The sequence below is a fragment of the Hesperophylax consimilis genome, chromosome 12, assembly GCF_061612785.1.
Source record: "Hesperophylax consimilis isolate HC1 chromosome 12, BYU_Hcon_1.0, whole genome shotgun sequence".
NCBI classification, from domain to species: Eukaryota; Metazoa; Arthropoda; class Insecta; order Trichoptera; family Limnephilidae; genus Hesperophylax; species Hesperophylax consimilis.
Genome location: NC_142847.1, coordinates 8060947 through 8075832, shown reverse-complemented (window position 1 = coordinate 8075832; position 14886 = coordinate 8060947). Strand labels below are relative to the sequence as shown.

At 35.4% G+C, this 14886-nt stretch overlaps 1 protein-coding gene across 1 annotated transcript; it reads right to left on the bottom strand.

The window, feature by feature from the left end:
• Positions 1–4992: 4992 nt before the first annotated feature.
• Hs3st-B (Heparan sulfate 3-O sulfotransferase-B) lies at positions 4993–14546 on the bottom strand. The gene is made up of 7 exons (XM_089637672.1): positions 14389–14546; positions 14115–14277; positions 9163–9410; positions 8430–8510; positions 7813–7986; positions 6680–6890; positions 4993–5367 (listed from the first exon to the last, which is right to left on the bottom strand). The coding sequence occupies exons 2-7, from the start codon at positions 14241–14243 to the stop codon at positions 5131–5133; spliced, it is 1080 nt and encodes a 359-aa protein (XP_089493798.1). The 5' UTR covers positions 14244–14277; positions 14389–14546; the 3' UTR covers positions 4993–5130.
• Positions 14547–14886: the final 340 nt, after the last annotated feature.

The following is a 14886-nucleotide window of genomic DNA, read 5'->3' as shown; positions in this document are numbered from 1 at the left end:
TGTCATCCATCCGGCCCGCGACATCTTATGACCAGTGTCATCAAAGACCCGCGACAGCTAATGGCTAAGACCTTGCTCGAAAACTCCGCGAATTTTTTCGTGCGAATATATATGCTCGTTGGCGAGGTACTTGGCACCAATACATTGCGTCCACAAGTATCGCGCGAAAAATACGGGCGCAAACCGTGTATATACCAAGAGGATTTTTTTTAAAAATCTTCATTTAATTCGCAATGATATCAAGGTCTGAAAAACGAGTATCAAAAAAATTAACTTCAAAGCTACGTTATCTAAAGCTATATTTTCATCCCTGAAAATTCTATTGTCTATCCCCCCCTAGGACGAAAATATGGGTGTCTAGAAATTAAAACGGTTTTGGCCCTCCGAACTCACTGGAGTAGTCAATGTGGCCCTCCGGCTGAAAAGTTTGGAGACCCCTGGTGTAGACGATGAAACACAACAGACATCCTCCTGGCCGGCCCTATGCGGGCGCAATTGGAGCAGTCCGCTCCAGGCGCCAATTGGCTAAGGCGCCATATGCTGATAATACCTAACAGTTCTAACACATAGCCCTTGAGATTATTTTTCATAAAAACGTGCCACAGAAAAATACATTTCTTCGGAATATTATTGATTACAGTGATCACCTACCTAGGTATCAACTGGTTTTGACAAGGGGCGCCAAAATTTCACATGTGCCAGGCGCCGTTCAGCCTAGAGCTGACCCTGGACATACTCTTTTAATAGCATACCCACTATCACAGTGTCTCATTCATGCGCGGTTTTCTCTTTCATACATTTAGACATACGTTTCTTTACACGTAATGTAAGTTATGAATGATGAATGTATGTTCAGGATAGATGGAAAGGATATTAAGAGAAGAGTGAATGCAGAACACTGTAAGAAGCGAGGCCAGCAGCAGTCCACAAAGGATTGCCACTACCAACCCTGATGTATGGCAGTGAGGCATGCGCATGGCAGATCCCATGCACTTATTAATATCAGCATCCATTGGGCCCAAGAAAACAATGCAATTACGATTACATAATGATATGTGCTTATCAGAGATGTGCTTTATTTCAAATAAATCCATTTCAAATGGAAATGCAAAATGGGTATTTTCCATTTTGCATTTTAAATGCTTTTCTAAAAACCATTTTGCATTTTGCATTTTAAATGCTTTTCTCAATGCATTTTACCTTTTGAATGCTTTTTTGCAACATTCTTCCTACTATCTCCTCTCATCTTTTTTTCATAAGCCCCAAATATCAGTCGGTCCTCAACCTCGCTATGAGAGATAATTTACATTTGTCAAGTTGCTCCCTGGTAGGAGCCCTGGCAATTGAGTGATACCATTACAAAAAATACTGATTCAAACACTGAACATGGGGCCATGACGCTGTAATATTAAATGTTAGATAGCAGTTTCTATGTTTTTACGTTGGCAACATTAGTCCCGCGAAAATTTTTTGTGGTTTAATCTGTAGTCGTGGTGTTTTTGGATTTACCATCATGTAATATGTTTGTTCTACATTGATGTCCATTATTAAATGACAAAATTGTTTAAAAATTCTATAATTATTTTGATTGTTTGACCTGAGAAACCATTTTGCATTTTCAATACATTTTGAAAATGGGTATTTTGCATTTTGCATTTGAAATGCTTTTTTAAAAACCATTTTGCATTTTGCATTTTCAAATGGAAAAGTTTTGACCCATTTCCATTTTGCATTTCAAATGGTTTTGGGTACCCATTTTGCACATCTCTGGTGCTTATACATAATATGAATACAATTTAATGTCTAATAATTTGCTTCTAATTAATCTATAAAATTTTCTACATAAGTTCATTTAGTAGTTAAACGAATTCTTTAATAATTAGACAATAGGCTGGTTTTCATTATGTTCAATTAGCGAACTTATACTCCATAATTATGCATAACAAAATCAACTAACAAAACAAAGTATTACCTATTAATAATAACAACTGCAGAATCATTATGTTAATTGCTTATAAATATGTGATTCAGTAATCTTACATTTGAGCACTACATAAATACAAAATATACTAATATTATATTGAGCAGTTCTTTTAAGATCTCGAAATGTTCACAATACTGAAGTAGGCCGTCGGTCGATGTGTTTAGGCAGTGTCGGTGTCCTGGCTGTGAATTTGATGTGATTTATTTGAAATATTACACCTTACAGAATATAGAGTAAAAATATATCAGAAAAAAACAATCATTAAAATTTCTATTACAGTCGAACCACACTGCGCGTCACATCAACATGAAATATTCTTTTACCTGTTTTGTTCAACAATGCAAATGCAAATGATTATATAATGACGCGCACTACTGCGCTACTAAGTGAAGAGAAGTGCAGAGTTGCTGATGTGCGGTGACGCTCTAGTGCAGTTCGACCTTTAATTGTTTTTAGGCTGCATTTTCAATCATTATTATAATGATAATCAATATCTATTAATTTTATCATATTTTGCCTAGTATGAGTTTGATATTTGTACAAATTACAGTGCACAATATTGTCTGAATTACAAATACATATTCAGCTACACAAATAAAACATGAAAATTGCAAATAAGTTTGAAGCTGTTACACAAAACAAAACAGCAGAACTGATAATTCAATAAAAATTGACTCAAAGTACAGTAAATTAAAAATCACATTTACAAAAAATTAACAGGTGTACACACATATACATATTAAATAATAACAATAATAACAGAAAACCAATAATTAGACATGTAAAAAAAATATTAAGAAAAATCATTGCAGAGGTATGTTCTGTTACAATACTGTTAATGTCTTGGAGGTTATCTTTATTAAATTGACGTGTTTATTTAGAGCAATATTTATTTACATAAAAGTGTTATTCAAAATTTTCTCATTCCCAACACTTTTCTTCTGGTTAACGCGGTTTTATATTAGGTTAAAAAACATAAGCTTCATCTTTCTTCTTCTGACGCCTTCTCCTATTGGAGGTTGGCTGTCACCCAGAACAACTGCTATCAGTCACTTACGTCATAAGTAGACTCGTTATAAAATAACTTGGCCTTTTAATTTATTGACCTAAAGTCGTCATTAACGGCAAAATGTAATGTGTAATATTAGTTTGACATATGGAATTTTATGATTCACGGTAAAATATATAATCTTTCATTCCGAGTAAAATCTGATGAAAGATTCAATATAAATTAATGTCATGGGTGTTTTGTTTAAAACTTAAAATACTAAATAAATTAATAAAAAATCTAAATTAACTGAATGCTATAAATAAAGGTAATTTGTCTTCAACATTTATAATTTAAACATAGGAAAATAATTTAATTTAGTACAAAATTGAACTAAAAAAGCCTCTCATGTTATAAAATACATAATACAATAGGTACACTTTTTTAATCTCTATCTTCTATCTTAATTAAAAGTTTTACATACATCATTTAAGATTATCTGTCAAAATGAGATGATGAGTTTTCGACTTCTTGTTTTATTAAAAAGGGATGAAATCTTACAAGTGGTAAGTATGCTATGCGGACGGTATTAAGCTAGGTATACATCATGCAATATTTATAAAAAAATAATGAATGAACACAAATAAATTAATATGCATAACATAATGCAACAGGATTGCAAAGAAAAACCAACAATAAAATGATGAAGTGAACAGGTAAAAAATTATGAAATCTGGTGATTTTGAATTTTCACTACATTCTGCATGGCAATTTTTATAAAACATAATATCTAATGGGAAGAACTTAAATGTTATGTACATATTCGCACACCTAGATAAAGGGTAGCACAACTCGAAATAATTCAAAATTGAGTTATTGCGATTTTCGGAATCTGCGTCGAAAACTACACAAACTACAAAGACACCTGTTTTAAAATCTCCATCAATAATAATGTGATGGCGATGTAAGTTAGTCTTTCTGAGTTGCTCCACGTACACCCACCACCAACAACAGTAACACATCACCAATTACGACATACCAGCAGTAGGGGAAGGTGCTGTCAATACGCACAAAGACTGGATTATTTCGACTTAGTTTTGTATTCGTGATTAACTGCAGTCATAAAGCGTGAATTATTTTAGTTGATTTGGTATTCGTGATTGAACCTGTCTTGTTTCTCGGGCGTTCTACATATCAACTCCACATACTCCGGTTTTGTTTACAAAAGTAAGTAATTTTAATTTTACTAATTCATAATAGTTGATTAATTTGAGTTGATAAAATTATTAAACAATGATTTAGTCACGAATACTAAAATAACACGAAATTAATTAATAAACAAGTGATACGTGTATTTGATGATAAGTAATTGAGCAAATAAATATCCTAGTAAAATAACATACAACATTATATAAAAATATTTTTAATCGGTCACATAAAAATCGAGTAAAATGTTTTTTGCTGTTCCTGAAAAAAGAGGTATTTTGAGTTGTACTACTCTTCATCTAGGTGTGCGATATTTATTATCTCATTCAAATAAAATAAAAATGTACTTAAACTTAATATGCAGAAGTTGAACAATGATTGATGATGAACATAATGATGTATCGATGAAATTCTCTTTGGAAACCTGATTCGTTGGACATAATTTTTTGTAAGTTTGAAATTGAAGCAGCATATTCTATTGATTCTTTGGTTGTAGGGTTTATAGAATTCTACAAGCAGGTATGTGACGGTTTATATCTTATAATTTATATGTCAATCTGCGATCAACCGATATTTGACGACGGTTATTTGAACAAATATTTGGTTGAAAGGCATGTAGAATTAAGAACATATTATGTAATCATGTGTGTGATGGTTTTATCACATAATTTGTATTATTTAATATATGGCCAATTAAAGTGGATGTAATTGCTAGAAGGGTCTATAGAATTTTATGCAGGTTATTTGCACATATTTTTAAAGCCAACCCAAGTTGTTTCAAGATTGATAAAAATATTTGGCTAGAGGACATGTAGAATTTTGTAAGCAAGTTCGTGATGGATTGTTACACGTAATTTATATGTCTATCTATGGTCAACCGGAGTTGAATATTTGATAAAATCTTTGGTTCAAAAGCCTGAATAATTTGTAAAAGCAGGTTTGTAAAATGTATCTATGGCCAACCGAAGTTGATGCCAGTTATCTGATAGAATCTTTGGTTGAAGGGCCTGTAGAACTCCCTCAGTCTCTCCACAGCGGCCGGGTTGATGTAGGGATGACTGCGCCCTTTGGTTTTGCCGAGGCAGTGAGGAAAAGAGCGGCCTTCAGATTTGAAGAGGCATGGAAATCCCTTGGTGGAGTTGAAGTAGAAGTGCTTCTCGGTTACAACGCGCTTTAGCCCAAGGAAATCCTAAGAAAATAAACCAACGTCACATAATATAATCTACGAGTCGGAAGGGATGTGCACATTTCAACTATCATGGAGAGCATTCATTTCTATGTATATATGTATATATATGTTATCTCTGTCACCGACAGCAAAGACTGTCTTATCTTCCGGCCCGCAGGACTAACTTGCCAATGGTCATGCCGGTGGGGAGAGCTACATATCTTGTTGTTAAATAGTATCACTGTATTGGTATTGATATATTTAACATCAATTAAGCATAGTTTAAATGGCAAGCTTTGTGCTGCTCATATAAAATCTGCTTCTATCATTTGTTTTCCTTATGTGCTTACACTGATCAATATTACATTTAATGTTTTTAACCCCTCCTGCGTTTTAGGGTCATTATATGACCGGGTGTCCATATTTTATAAAGTATTTTTATCTTTTTTCTATCGTGCGGAAATAAGTAATTTTTTTGACGTAAGAAAGAGAAATAATAATTCTTTCCAGTTTGCCTTGATTTTATTAATAGCATCCAGTATATTAATAAAATCATTTTGGCTATTTTTAGGATTTTATTAATATTCTGGATGCTATTAATAAAATCCTAAAAATAGCCAAAATTAATAATTCATATTTCGCTCTACTATCGTAACAAATCGGTTTAACTTAAAAAAATATTTTTTATTTTTTATTATGTGAACGAGAAAAAAGTTACAGTTTTCTTACAAATTCCCCAAAAAAACGAATGTGTTTTCGAAATGTCGAGTTCTCTCAATTTTTCTATGATTGAGAGAGAAATTGATTTTACGTTATTACTATTATGTACCAATGTTTGGAGTGCTGAATTTCACAAGTAGTTCAGAATTTGAGTACAACAATGCAATGACTAAAAACACTTTTTGATTTAGTTATAAATCAGATTTTATGAACTCAAAAATGAATAGTTTTAATGATACATTTAAAAAATCCAAGTTTCTCTCATTTTGATATTCAATCAATTCATTCAATTCCCTTATTTTTTGATATATGTATTTCTAAATATGTAGATCATAATATAGCCATTCATAAAAAAAAAATAGTAATCGATACCTACAATACCATTGCAATTATTATTCATTCTTGGTAACGGCAACCGCACAATTCAAAACACCTTTAAGTGATGTAAAGTCATGAAAAGTGATTTTTCATTGCTTTTGACGACTTTATTTCACTTTTTAAAGGTGTGTTGAATTGTCAGTGTTGAGTTATCACAAAACCATCGATATATACTTAACTAATTTACATTGAAATTTCTACTGATATTAATTAATGATATGTACGTTATCCCCACCTGTACACGAGCAATTTCGGCGGCTGGGTCCACGATGAGGCGCTCCCCGCTGACGACTAGTAGCTGCGATAGCGGGAAGCAGCGGAGCCAGCGCTGCAGGGGACGCACGTACACCCCCAGCCGCACGGGGCCCCACACCGTGTCCACAGGACCCAGTACCGAGCCATTCACAAAGGCCAGCTCCTCGAATTTGCGCATGGAGGGCTTTTTACTGCAACCGAGAAGACGATTAATATATTTTATAATTCAATGCAGGCAACCCGGGTGTTTATGTTTTTAGATTTTCTATGTTCATACATGCACGTCACTCGCCTCACTAGACAATGTATGTTTTGAGACGGGTGGTAAAATCTTTAGCATTTTATTCAATTTGAATCCAAAGCTGGACGCCAAAAGGCCAGTGTTGTAGTTGTTTTTTTTTTTTACTTTAACTCCACACAGGCCCTCAGGGCATGTCATCTTTGGGGATGCTTGAGGAGAGGAAGGCGTGAAGATGGGTTTTGAAGAGACTGAATGTTGGGGGAGGGAGGAAATACAGAGGCTGGCAAATCGGGTACTAAAAATGATCCATTTTCATGTGACAAATGTCTACCGTGGAAGATACTACCAGTATCGCCCTGGTGTAAGACCACCATTCAGAATTGAAACGTTGCTCCAAATGGCTTTAGCCGTGTTTAGTGACTAGATCTGAATAGCCAGGTACTTCCCCACCTTCCTCTTTCCCTTCCCCACTTACCTTCAGCCTCACAACATCCCCCAATTGGGGATGCCATAGTCTCACTGGCTCCAGACGGGAGCAGTTGGGACTCTTGTGAGGTTATTCACTATAAAAAAAAAAAAAAAAAAAAAAAAAAACCGTGTATAAATGTTGAGCGAGCATTTGACACTAGTTCCTCGGAGCATTTTCCATTCAATACCAGAAGGTAGAACAAGGACAGCATTTCCATAATGTGCCCTAAAGATTGCAATTCGTTTGTTAAGATAGAGGATTCTATCAAACAGATTGCTCGTTCTGTAGAGATTCTAGTGTATTCTTGAGTATTTTACCAGACCAGAGGTGGCTGCTGGCTAGCTTAGAGTTACCACCAAGCATATCAATGTAAGGCATGTTGGGAACATTGCTTCCGTGGTACCTGGCAGCCTGAGTGTAGTCGCTAATGGCCCTGGTGACGGGGTCCCGCACGACGATGAGAAGTTTCATGGAGGGGTTCATGTGCTGCACCCGCTTGGGCACCTCCTTAGTCACGAAGTAGCTGGGCGTCTTCTCCATGGTAACTTGCCCCTCCAGCGTGGGCGGCATGTGCTGTCTACATCATACAACAAATAATAAAATAATATGTATGCATCGACCTTTTAAAAGTATAAATAAAATGAACAATATGTAAATATCAACTGTCTGCCGAAAGTGCAGATCCTTGGAATTACAATTCTGAACACCAGACCCTGAACGTCTTGCTGTAAGGGTTAAAAATTTCAGAGCAAAACAAGGACAAATGCGCAATTAACATTCTTGATAAACCTTTGACATAAATTGAACTAAAATTGTGATTAAGAAAGTCATCTATAAACGTATGAAGCTAAAAAACATCAGATCAAGTTAACCTGTGGTTTCATTGCAGATACGTATTAATGAAAAGGTACCAGAAATCAATAAAAACCAACGAAAAATGAAAATTCGATAAAATAACCAAGTTGTGATAAATTTGATGACGAAAATACCATATTTAAAAATGAAGAGCAAGATAATTACCTATACCACTGGAAGCCTTTCTCATAATATCTATCAAAGAAATGCACTTCTGAACCGGCTGCCCTGACATCTGGGTGAAGTCTGAAAAAATAAGATATGGATACTTGGGTCAAGAATTCAGACAAGTGATAAAGTACCTACCTATAAATTAGTAACATCAAAATTATTTAAATTCTGTATTTGAAATGTATATTTCTTTTATTTAAATTTCTTAGTCTGGAAATAGGGCGACGTGTACATCGGTTGCGGTAATACTACCTCCAACTTCCTACATTTCCCAGACATTTTGATGGCAGTATGCTACACTAGCGCCTCCTAGCGGCACGAGTTGAGGGGCTTAGTTTACTTTGATACATTTAAATGGATTTTAGGCACATTTATGCCATGCTACACTAGCGCCTCTAGGGGCCAGAGTTGCCAGCCAGTACAAGTAAATACAGCCAATATTTTACTGGAGTTGGACGCATTGTTAATGTTCTAGTATTTTTTTAGTATTTTTTTTAGTACGTCAGCATTGTGTCGTCAGTCGACCGACGATAAGCGTAAAGTCAGATTTCGTGAACTCTTTAGAGGCTGCAATTTTTAGCTAACATGCTCATAACTTTGTCATTTTTGTGAATAACAAAAAAATAATTTTACTGACGTTAATAACTACTTAAATACAGCACATTTTCATTAGCATAAAGAATTAGGAGACATCATCACGGGAAAAAAGATTAATTTCTCTTCTCACCTGATAAACTCCAGCAGAGCCCTGGTGCCCCCCTTCTTGACGCCGATGATGAGCGCATCGGGCAGCCTGCGACTAGGCCGCAGTCCCTGCTGGCGCAGGAAGCGATATTTGGGCGCTCCATCCAGCAGTTCGAGGGGGCCCGTCGAGTCCAGTGGCACCACGCGCACCACCGTCTGAGGGGGTGCGGGCTGCGCGGGTAGCGGGGGCGCCGTGGCCGCATAGTTGGCGATGAAGGCGTGTATCGGGTGCTGGGTGGGGCAATACAAGAAGGATTTTATTTTATATAATTTTTATGTATTTTTATAAAATGTTACACCTTACAATAGTCCCCCTTTCTGTACAGTGTAAAGGTCAGGGGAACTATATCGCCGCACGGTTGGGCAGCGTTGAGCAGGGGTGTTTCTTCCCTTCAATTGGTGTTTGGCCTCCCTTAAAATTATAAGACAACAATAATAATAAATTATGTGCATCAAAACAACGGCGGCGGCGAGTGACGTGCAGTGACATGTCCCCAGCTTTGGCATCTTCTGTCCCTACGCAAGCCATAAAATAAACGAGATGGTACTGTGTCTTTCGTCTAAGTAAAAATTAGGTACGGAAGAAAGCTTAGGGACGCTTAGGTCATGGTTGTGAGGGAGACAGCACGATGAATATTATATGTTTTTAATGAGATGGTGACATAAACATATGTCAGTTTTTCATTTTACACACTTGTCATGGAACAATGGTTGTTTTTTAATTGGACAGTTCAGGAAAGGTTTGGAATAATTATTTATGTTGCTATCGATGTATAATAAAGCTGAAGTATGAAACAAAACAAAAAATACGTAAAAGATCCTGTCAAATAGAATTGCAAGTCTAGATTTAAATGGTGTTGATAAACGTCGCGGCGCTTCGCACCACGGAACCGACATACTCTTAGCTTCGCACCTACTATCTTTGGATACTGCGGACGGGCGTTTCAAACGTAAGTACATGGATTGTGTAGTTACTTCCAATTTACTATATTAACATAAAATGTTTTTTGAGTCGCAGACTCATGGCGTACCTACCTACAAATTGATCTATATAATATATGGGCATTTTTCACAATATAAAATAAAGATTAGTCAAAAGGTTATATATGGAGCCAATTTTCCGGAGAGCATTATATACGCATCTTTTTGAGTCTGACTGCTTCAGCGCAGCGATAGTTAAACCACGGCATTGTGCCCGCTCCAGAGGATTTTTATTTATTTGTGAAAAACAGTGATTCCAATAACATTTCATAACATTTACAATCAATCATATACCTACTAGTACATTAATCTATTATATACATAATATATATTAAATCAGTTGCGATGCATCATCGTGTAAAAAAAAATACTTTTTCTAATTTTCAAGTCATTGAAGTTCGACTGAAACATGTCCATCTCTGAAGGAAGTTGGTTTAAAAGCGTAGTCATCTCCCCAGAGGCATGAGCATTGGTAAGTTGGTCCTGCCTCTTGGAAAAATAAAAAGCCTGTGCTTAGCTCTGGTGAAGTTATCGGGGACATAAATCAGGATTGCAAATGTCTCCGTTGAGCAGCTTATGTGCTACTACCACCATTGCAATTTTTCTCCTAACGTCTAGATGATTTACTTCTAGCATTCCAGCGAGAAAGTCAGAGGGATATAAAAAGGTAGTATCTAAACGTTTGCATAAACTTTTTTTTTTCTTCATTTGGTTGTATGCATCTTCGGGTCCACAAATTACTGAGCCACTCTCGAGAATGCTACGAACCAGAGTAAAATAGAGCATTTTTAGAGAAAGATTTTGCATTGCAGATTACAAAACCTAGTATTCGCATGGCAGTGTTGCACACCGAATCGATATGAGAATGAAAAGTCAGGCGCGTTTCGAAAGTTATTCCTAAATCCTTCATTAAAGAAATATGTTTTAACGAGGTGGCAGACATTTTATAGTTAAAGTACGGCGTATACTTTGCCCTTGTAAAGCACATAATTGTACACTTTCCACTGTTAAAGTAAAGTTTATTTCGACTACTACACTCTACCGTCCTCTTTTGTCTTTATTCCGGTATACAGTTTAATATCGTCAGCAAATAACAAAAAATTAAAGAATTTTATGAACAGTAAACAAACAGAAAATAATAGAGGTCCTAAATTAGACCCCTGAGGGACCCCTGAATTTGTGAGTTAAGGTTTTGAAGCGACCTGCCCGTAAACTACCTATTTTTTTCTATTAGACAAATAATTATGGAAAAACAAAGGCAGTCGGTGTGATAAACCAAATTTTTTAAGTTTGTTTAGTAAAATGAAGTGATCTACTTTGTCAAAAGCTTTCACAAAATCATTATACGAAACGTCAACTTGTTAGGTAAGTTTTTAGATTCTCACGGCCAAAAGCATTTTTGTTGTTTGTTTTTGGGGTGTTATGCCGTGTTGCGCTAACTCCTTCTTTAGCCGACGTTTCGGACAGCGTTGCAGTGTCCATCATCAGGGCAGATCCGGTAGTGGTATGGTATGGATCCGGTAGGTAGTAGGTGTGGCTAAAGAAGGAGTTAGCGCAACACGGCATAACACCCCAAAAACAAACAGCAAAAAAGTCAACTTGTTAGTTGTTGTCCAAAATATTTGAGACGTAATCTGTGAATACCATTAAGTTAGTTGTTGTAGATCTGCCTTCTCTAAACCCATGTTGCTGTTTTATGAGAAAAGGTTCAACCTTACAATATTATAGTTTTTGTATGATAAGTTCAAATAGTTTGGCTGGTGTCGAAAGAATCGTCACAGGTCTGTAGTTGGATACACATGATTTATTGCAGCTTTTGTGTAAGGGATCTTTGAGATTTCCATCAGTCAGGGAATTTTCAAGAGTTAAGTAAAATATTAAAGATATGTAAGAGAGGTAACATTAATGGGTCGGTTCATCCTTTCAGAATAATTGTATTTATAAAATCTGGTCCAACAGATTTTTTTGGTTTAAGTTTTTTAACTGCGGCTAAGAAATCATTTTTATTTACACTTCAAATTTCAACATTTTGGGCACATGATGTGTATCCACTAGGAGCATATTAGTCAAATTCAGCACTTCACCATGAAGTGACTTAAAGTATTCTGCAAATGCTTCCAGAATATCATCACCAATATGAGTACGTCCATTCCATGATATTTGTTTTACAAACCCACCATCTTTCCTCTTTTCGGATACAAAGTTCTAGAAAGATTTTGGATCACTCTTGATTTTATTTTCGATATTTTTTAAATAATCTCTATAAGCAATATTTATGCAAAAATTTTGATTTTAGATCTCAGAACACAAAACATTTCCCGATCTCTTACCGATCCGGTGAGCTTCCAGTTTCTGTGATGCTTGTATTTCATTTTCGAGTCCCTAAGAATCTCACCATTAAATTTGATGAAGGGAACGTAGCAATTCATCGCCGATGTGATTATCTCTCCCACCTCACATGTACAAATTGATAAATTTTCAGAGTTAAGTCAGACCGCACTCCAAGGAAAAGCACTGAAGCATGACAGCATGATAAAATTTGCGCAATTGCTAGGTATACAGAGGTAGAGCTGAATCAAAGAATAATCCAATCGAAATATAATGATTGAAACAAGATATTAAATAGGTATCTCCCAAAGAAGATGAGTCTCCTAAAAAAGAGTTTAGTGGAAATGAATATAAATAGCTTCTAGCGATACTGATTTCCTATCTTCAAAGATAAAGTCAAGGCTTGAAAGGGACTAAGGGGGGGTAAACTTCGGTTTATGGGCGAAATTCCTAAAAAATAAAACTAGTTATTTTTATACTAACTTTGGGCCGAGGAATCCGAATCTGGAAGAATTAGGTTGCGGCAAGCAATATTAACTGAATTACACGACTTTAAAATTTCGACGCACAAACAATTTAACTGGCCATTTTGAACGCTTTCTGACAATAAAACTAGTTATCTTTATACATCTTCATACTAACTTTGGGCCGGAGAATCCGAATCCGAAAGAATTAGGTTGGGGCAAGCAATATAAACTGAAATACACGACTTAAAAATTTTCGATGCAGAACAAAATACAATACCCCATTTTCGACAAGTTGTTGACAATAAAATCCATAGAAAAATAACCAAAGATATATCACCAATATAAAATTAAGTGTTGCTAGTAAGCAATAATATCAATAACGTAAAATAACATGTTTATAATTTCAGTAATATTTCTTATTCAAACAGTTAGATTTAGGTTTATTATCACGAAAGGTGAGTTTTTATGTCGGGGAGACGAAAAAATATGCATTTTATATTTTAATTTTGCTAACATTAATTCATTTACGTAAAGTATTCAGATACATTTTATTCACTTTTGTATCACAAACCATGTTACACAAACCTAGCGTAGCCGCTAAACTACTTGAAAACTGGGATGTTTTCTTGCCTTGACGCGAGTAGGCGCTACGAAGGGGGCACTTTCTTTTCTATCACAAACCATGTTACACAAACCTAGCGTAGCCGCTAAACTACTTGAAAACTGGGATGTTTTCTTGCCTTGACGCGAGTAGGCGCTACGAAGGGGGCACTTTCTTTTCTATCACAAACCAAAATAAATAATTATTTTTGAGAGTTGGTAACACTGTATGTAATATCTTTGGTTATTTTTCTATGGATTTTATTGTCAACGTGTCGAAAATGGGGTATTGTATTTTGTTCTGCATCGAAAATTTTTAAGTCGTGTATTTCAGTTTATATTGCTTGCCCCAACCTAATTCTTTCGGATTCGGATTCCCCGGCCCAAAGTTAGTATAAAAATAACTAGTTTTATTTTTTAGGAATTTCGCCCATAAACCGAATTTTTTCCCTAAGGGGATAAATAGTAAGAAAAAAATCCATCCTAACCACCTACTTTTCTCAAACAAATTTGAAAAATTTACTGTAAAAAAGGCTAACATGATTTAATTTATACTAACCCGTTTTAAAACCTTGTTAAGATTTGAGACAAGGCAAGAGTTGAAGCTGTAGGAGAGATAGAGCATCAGAGCACAGAGGATTAGCGTTACCAGAATGGAACGCCTTGAAACTTGAGTCTGCCATACCATTTCTGGTAGATATTCGAGAGTACAAAAGATCCATCTACAAAACACAGTAAAATTAAGTAATTTAATTCAAAAGAAACATTAAAAACACGTAAGAAATTTGTGCGTTAAAAATACTTAATGTTATTTTATAAATAGAGATACTCACAGAAATCAAAGTTCTTAGAGAATAAAGGGAACATTAAGAGATGGGGTTTATATATTCAAGTCACGCCGGCACAACATGGTGTTGCGAATTTTCCCGAAGCACGCGCCGAGGAAATCAATTTCCGAGCAATACAAACCAGACTGACGTTTTCCAATTTTCCTCTCTATTTTGTTTTACAGAATTATTCAGCAGGAAACTGTTTTACCGACATCATCTAACCGAGGAAACAAGGGAGTCATGTTCCAAAACGCTTACAAAATACAACCATGTGACATTTTATAAAAATAAATTATCTATTGTGTATCATTAGCTAAAACTTGTACAAGCTTTTTATAGACATTATTGAATGATAAAACAGTCATTACAATTTATGATTTGTCAGAAATTTTATAATTCACTTTTCGTTTCTGATCCAACCGTGTTCCAAAACGTGCAATACAATATAAACATTTTATTTTGATGAAAATACTTGTATATTGTTTTAGTAATAATGAGTTG

Excerpts from the sequence above, each read along its gene's own strand:
- Hs3st-B (XM_089637672.1), bottom strand. The coding sequence starts at position 14,243 with ATGGTATGGCAGACTCAAGTTTCAAGGCGTTCCATTCTGGTAACGCTA. Across the intron at positions 7,987-8,429 it reads AAAGGCTTCCAGTGGTATAG|ACAGCACATGCCGCCCACGC; the intron begins GTAATTATCTTG and ends TGTATGATGTAG. Across the intron at positions 6,891-7,812 it reads GACTACACTCAGGCTGCCAG|TAAAAAGCCCTCCATGCGCA; the intron begins GTACCACGGAAG and ends TCTCGGTTGCAG.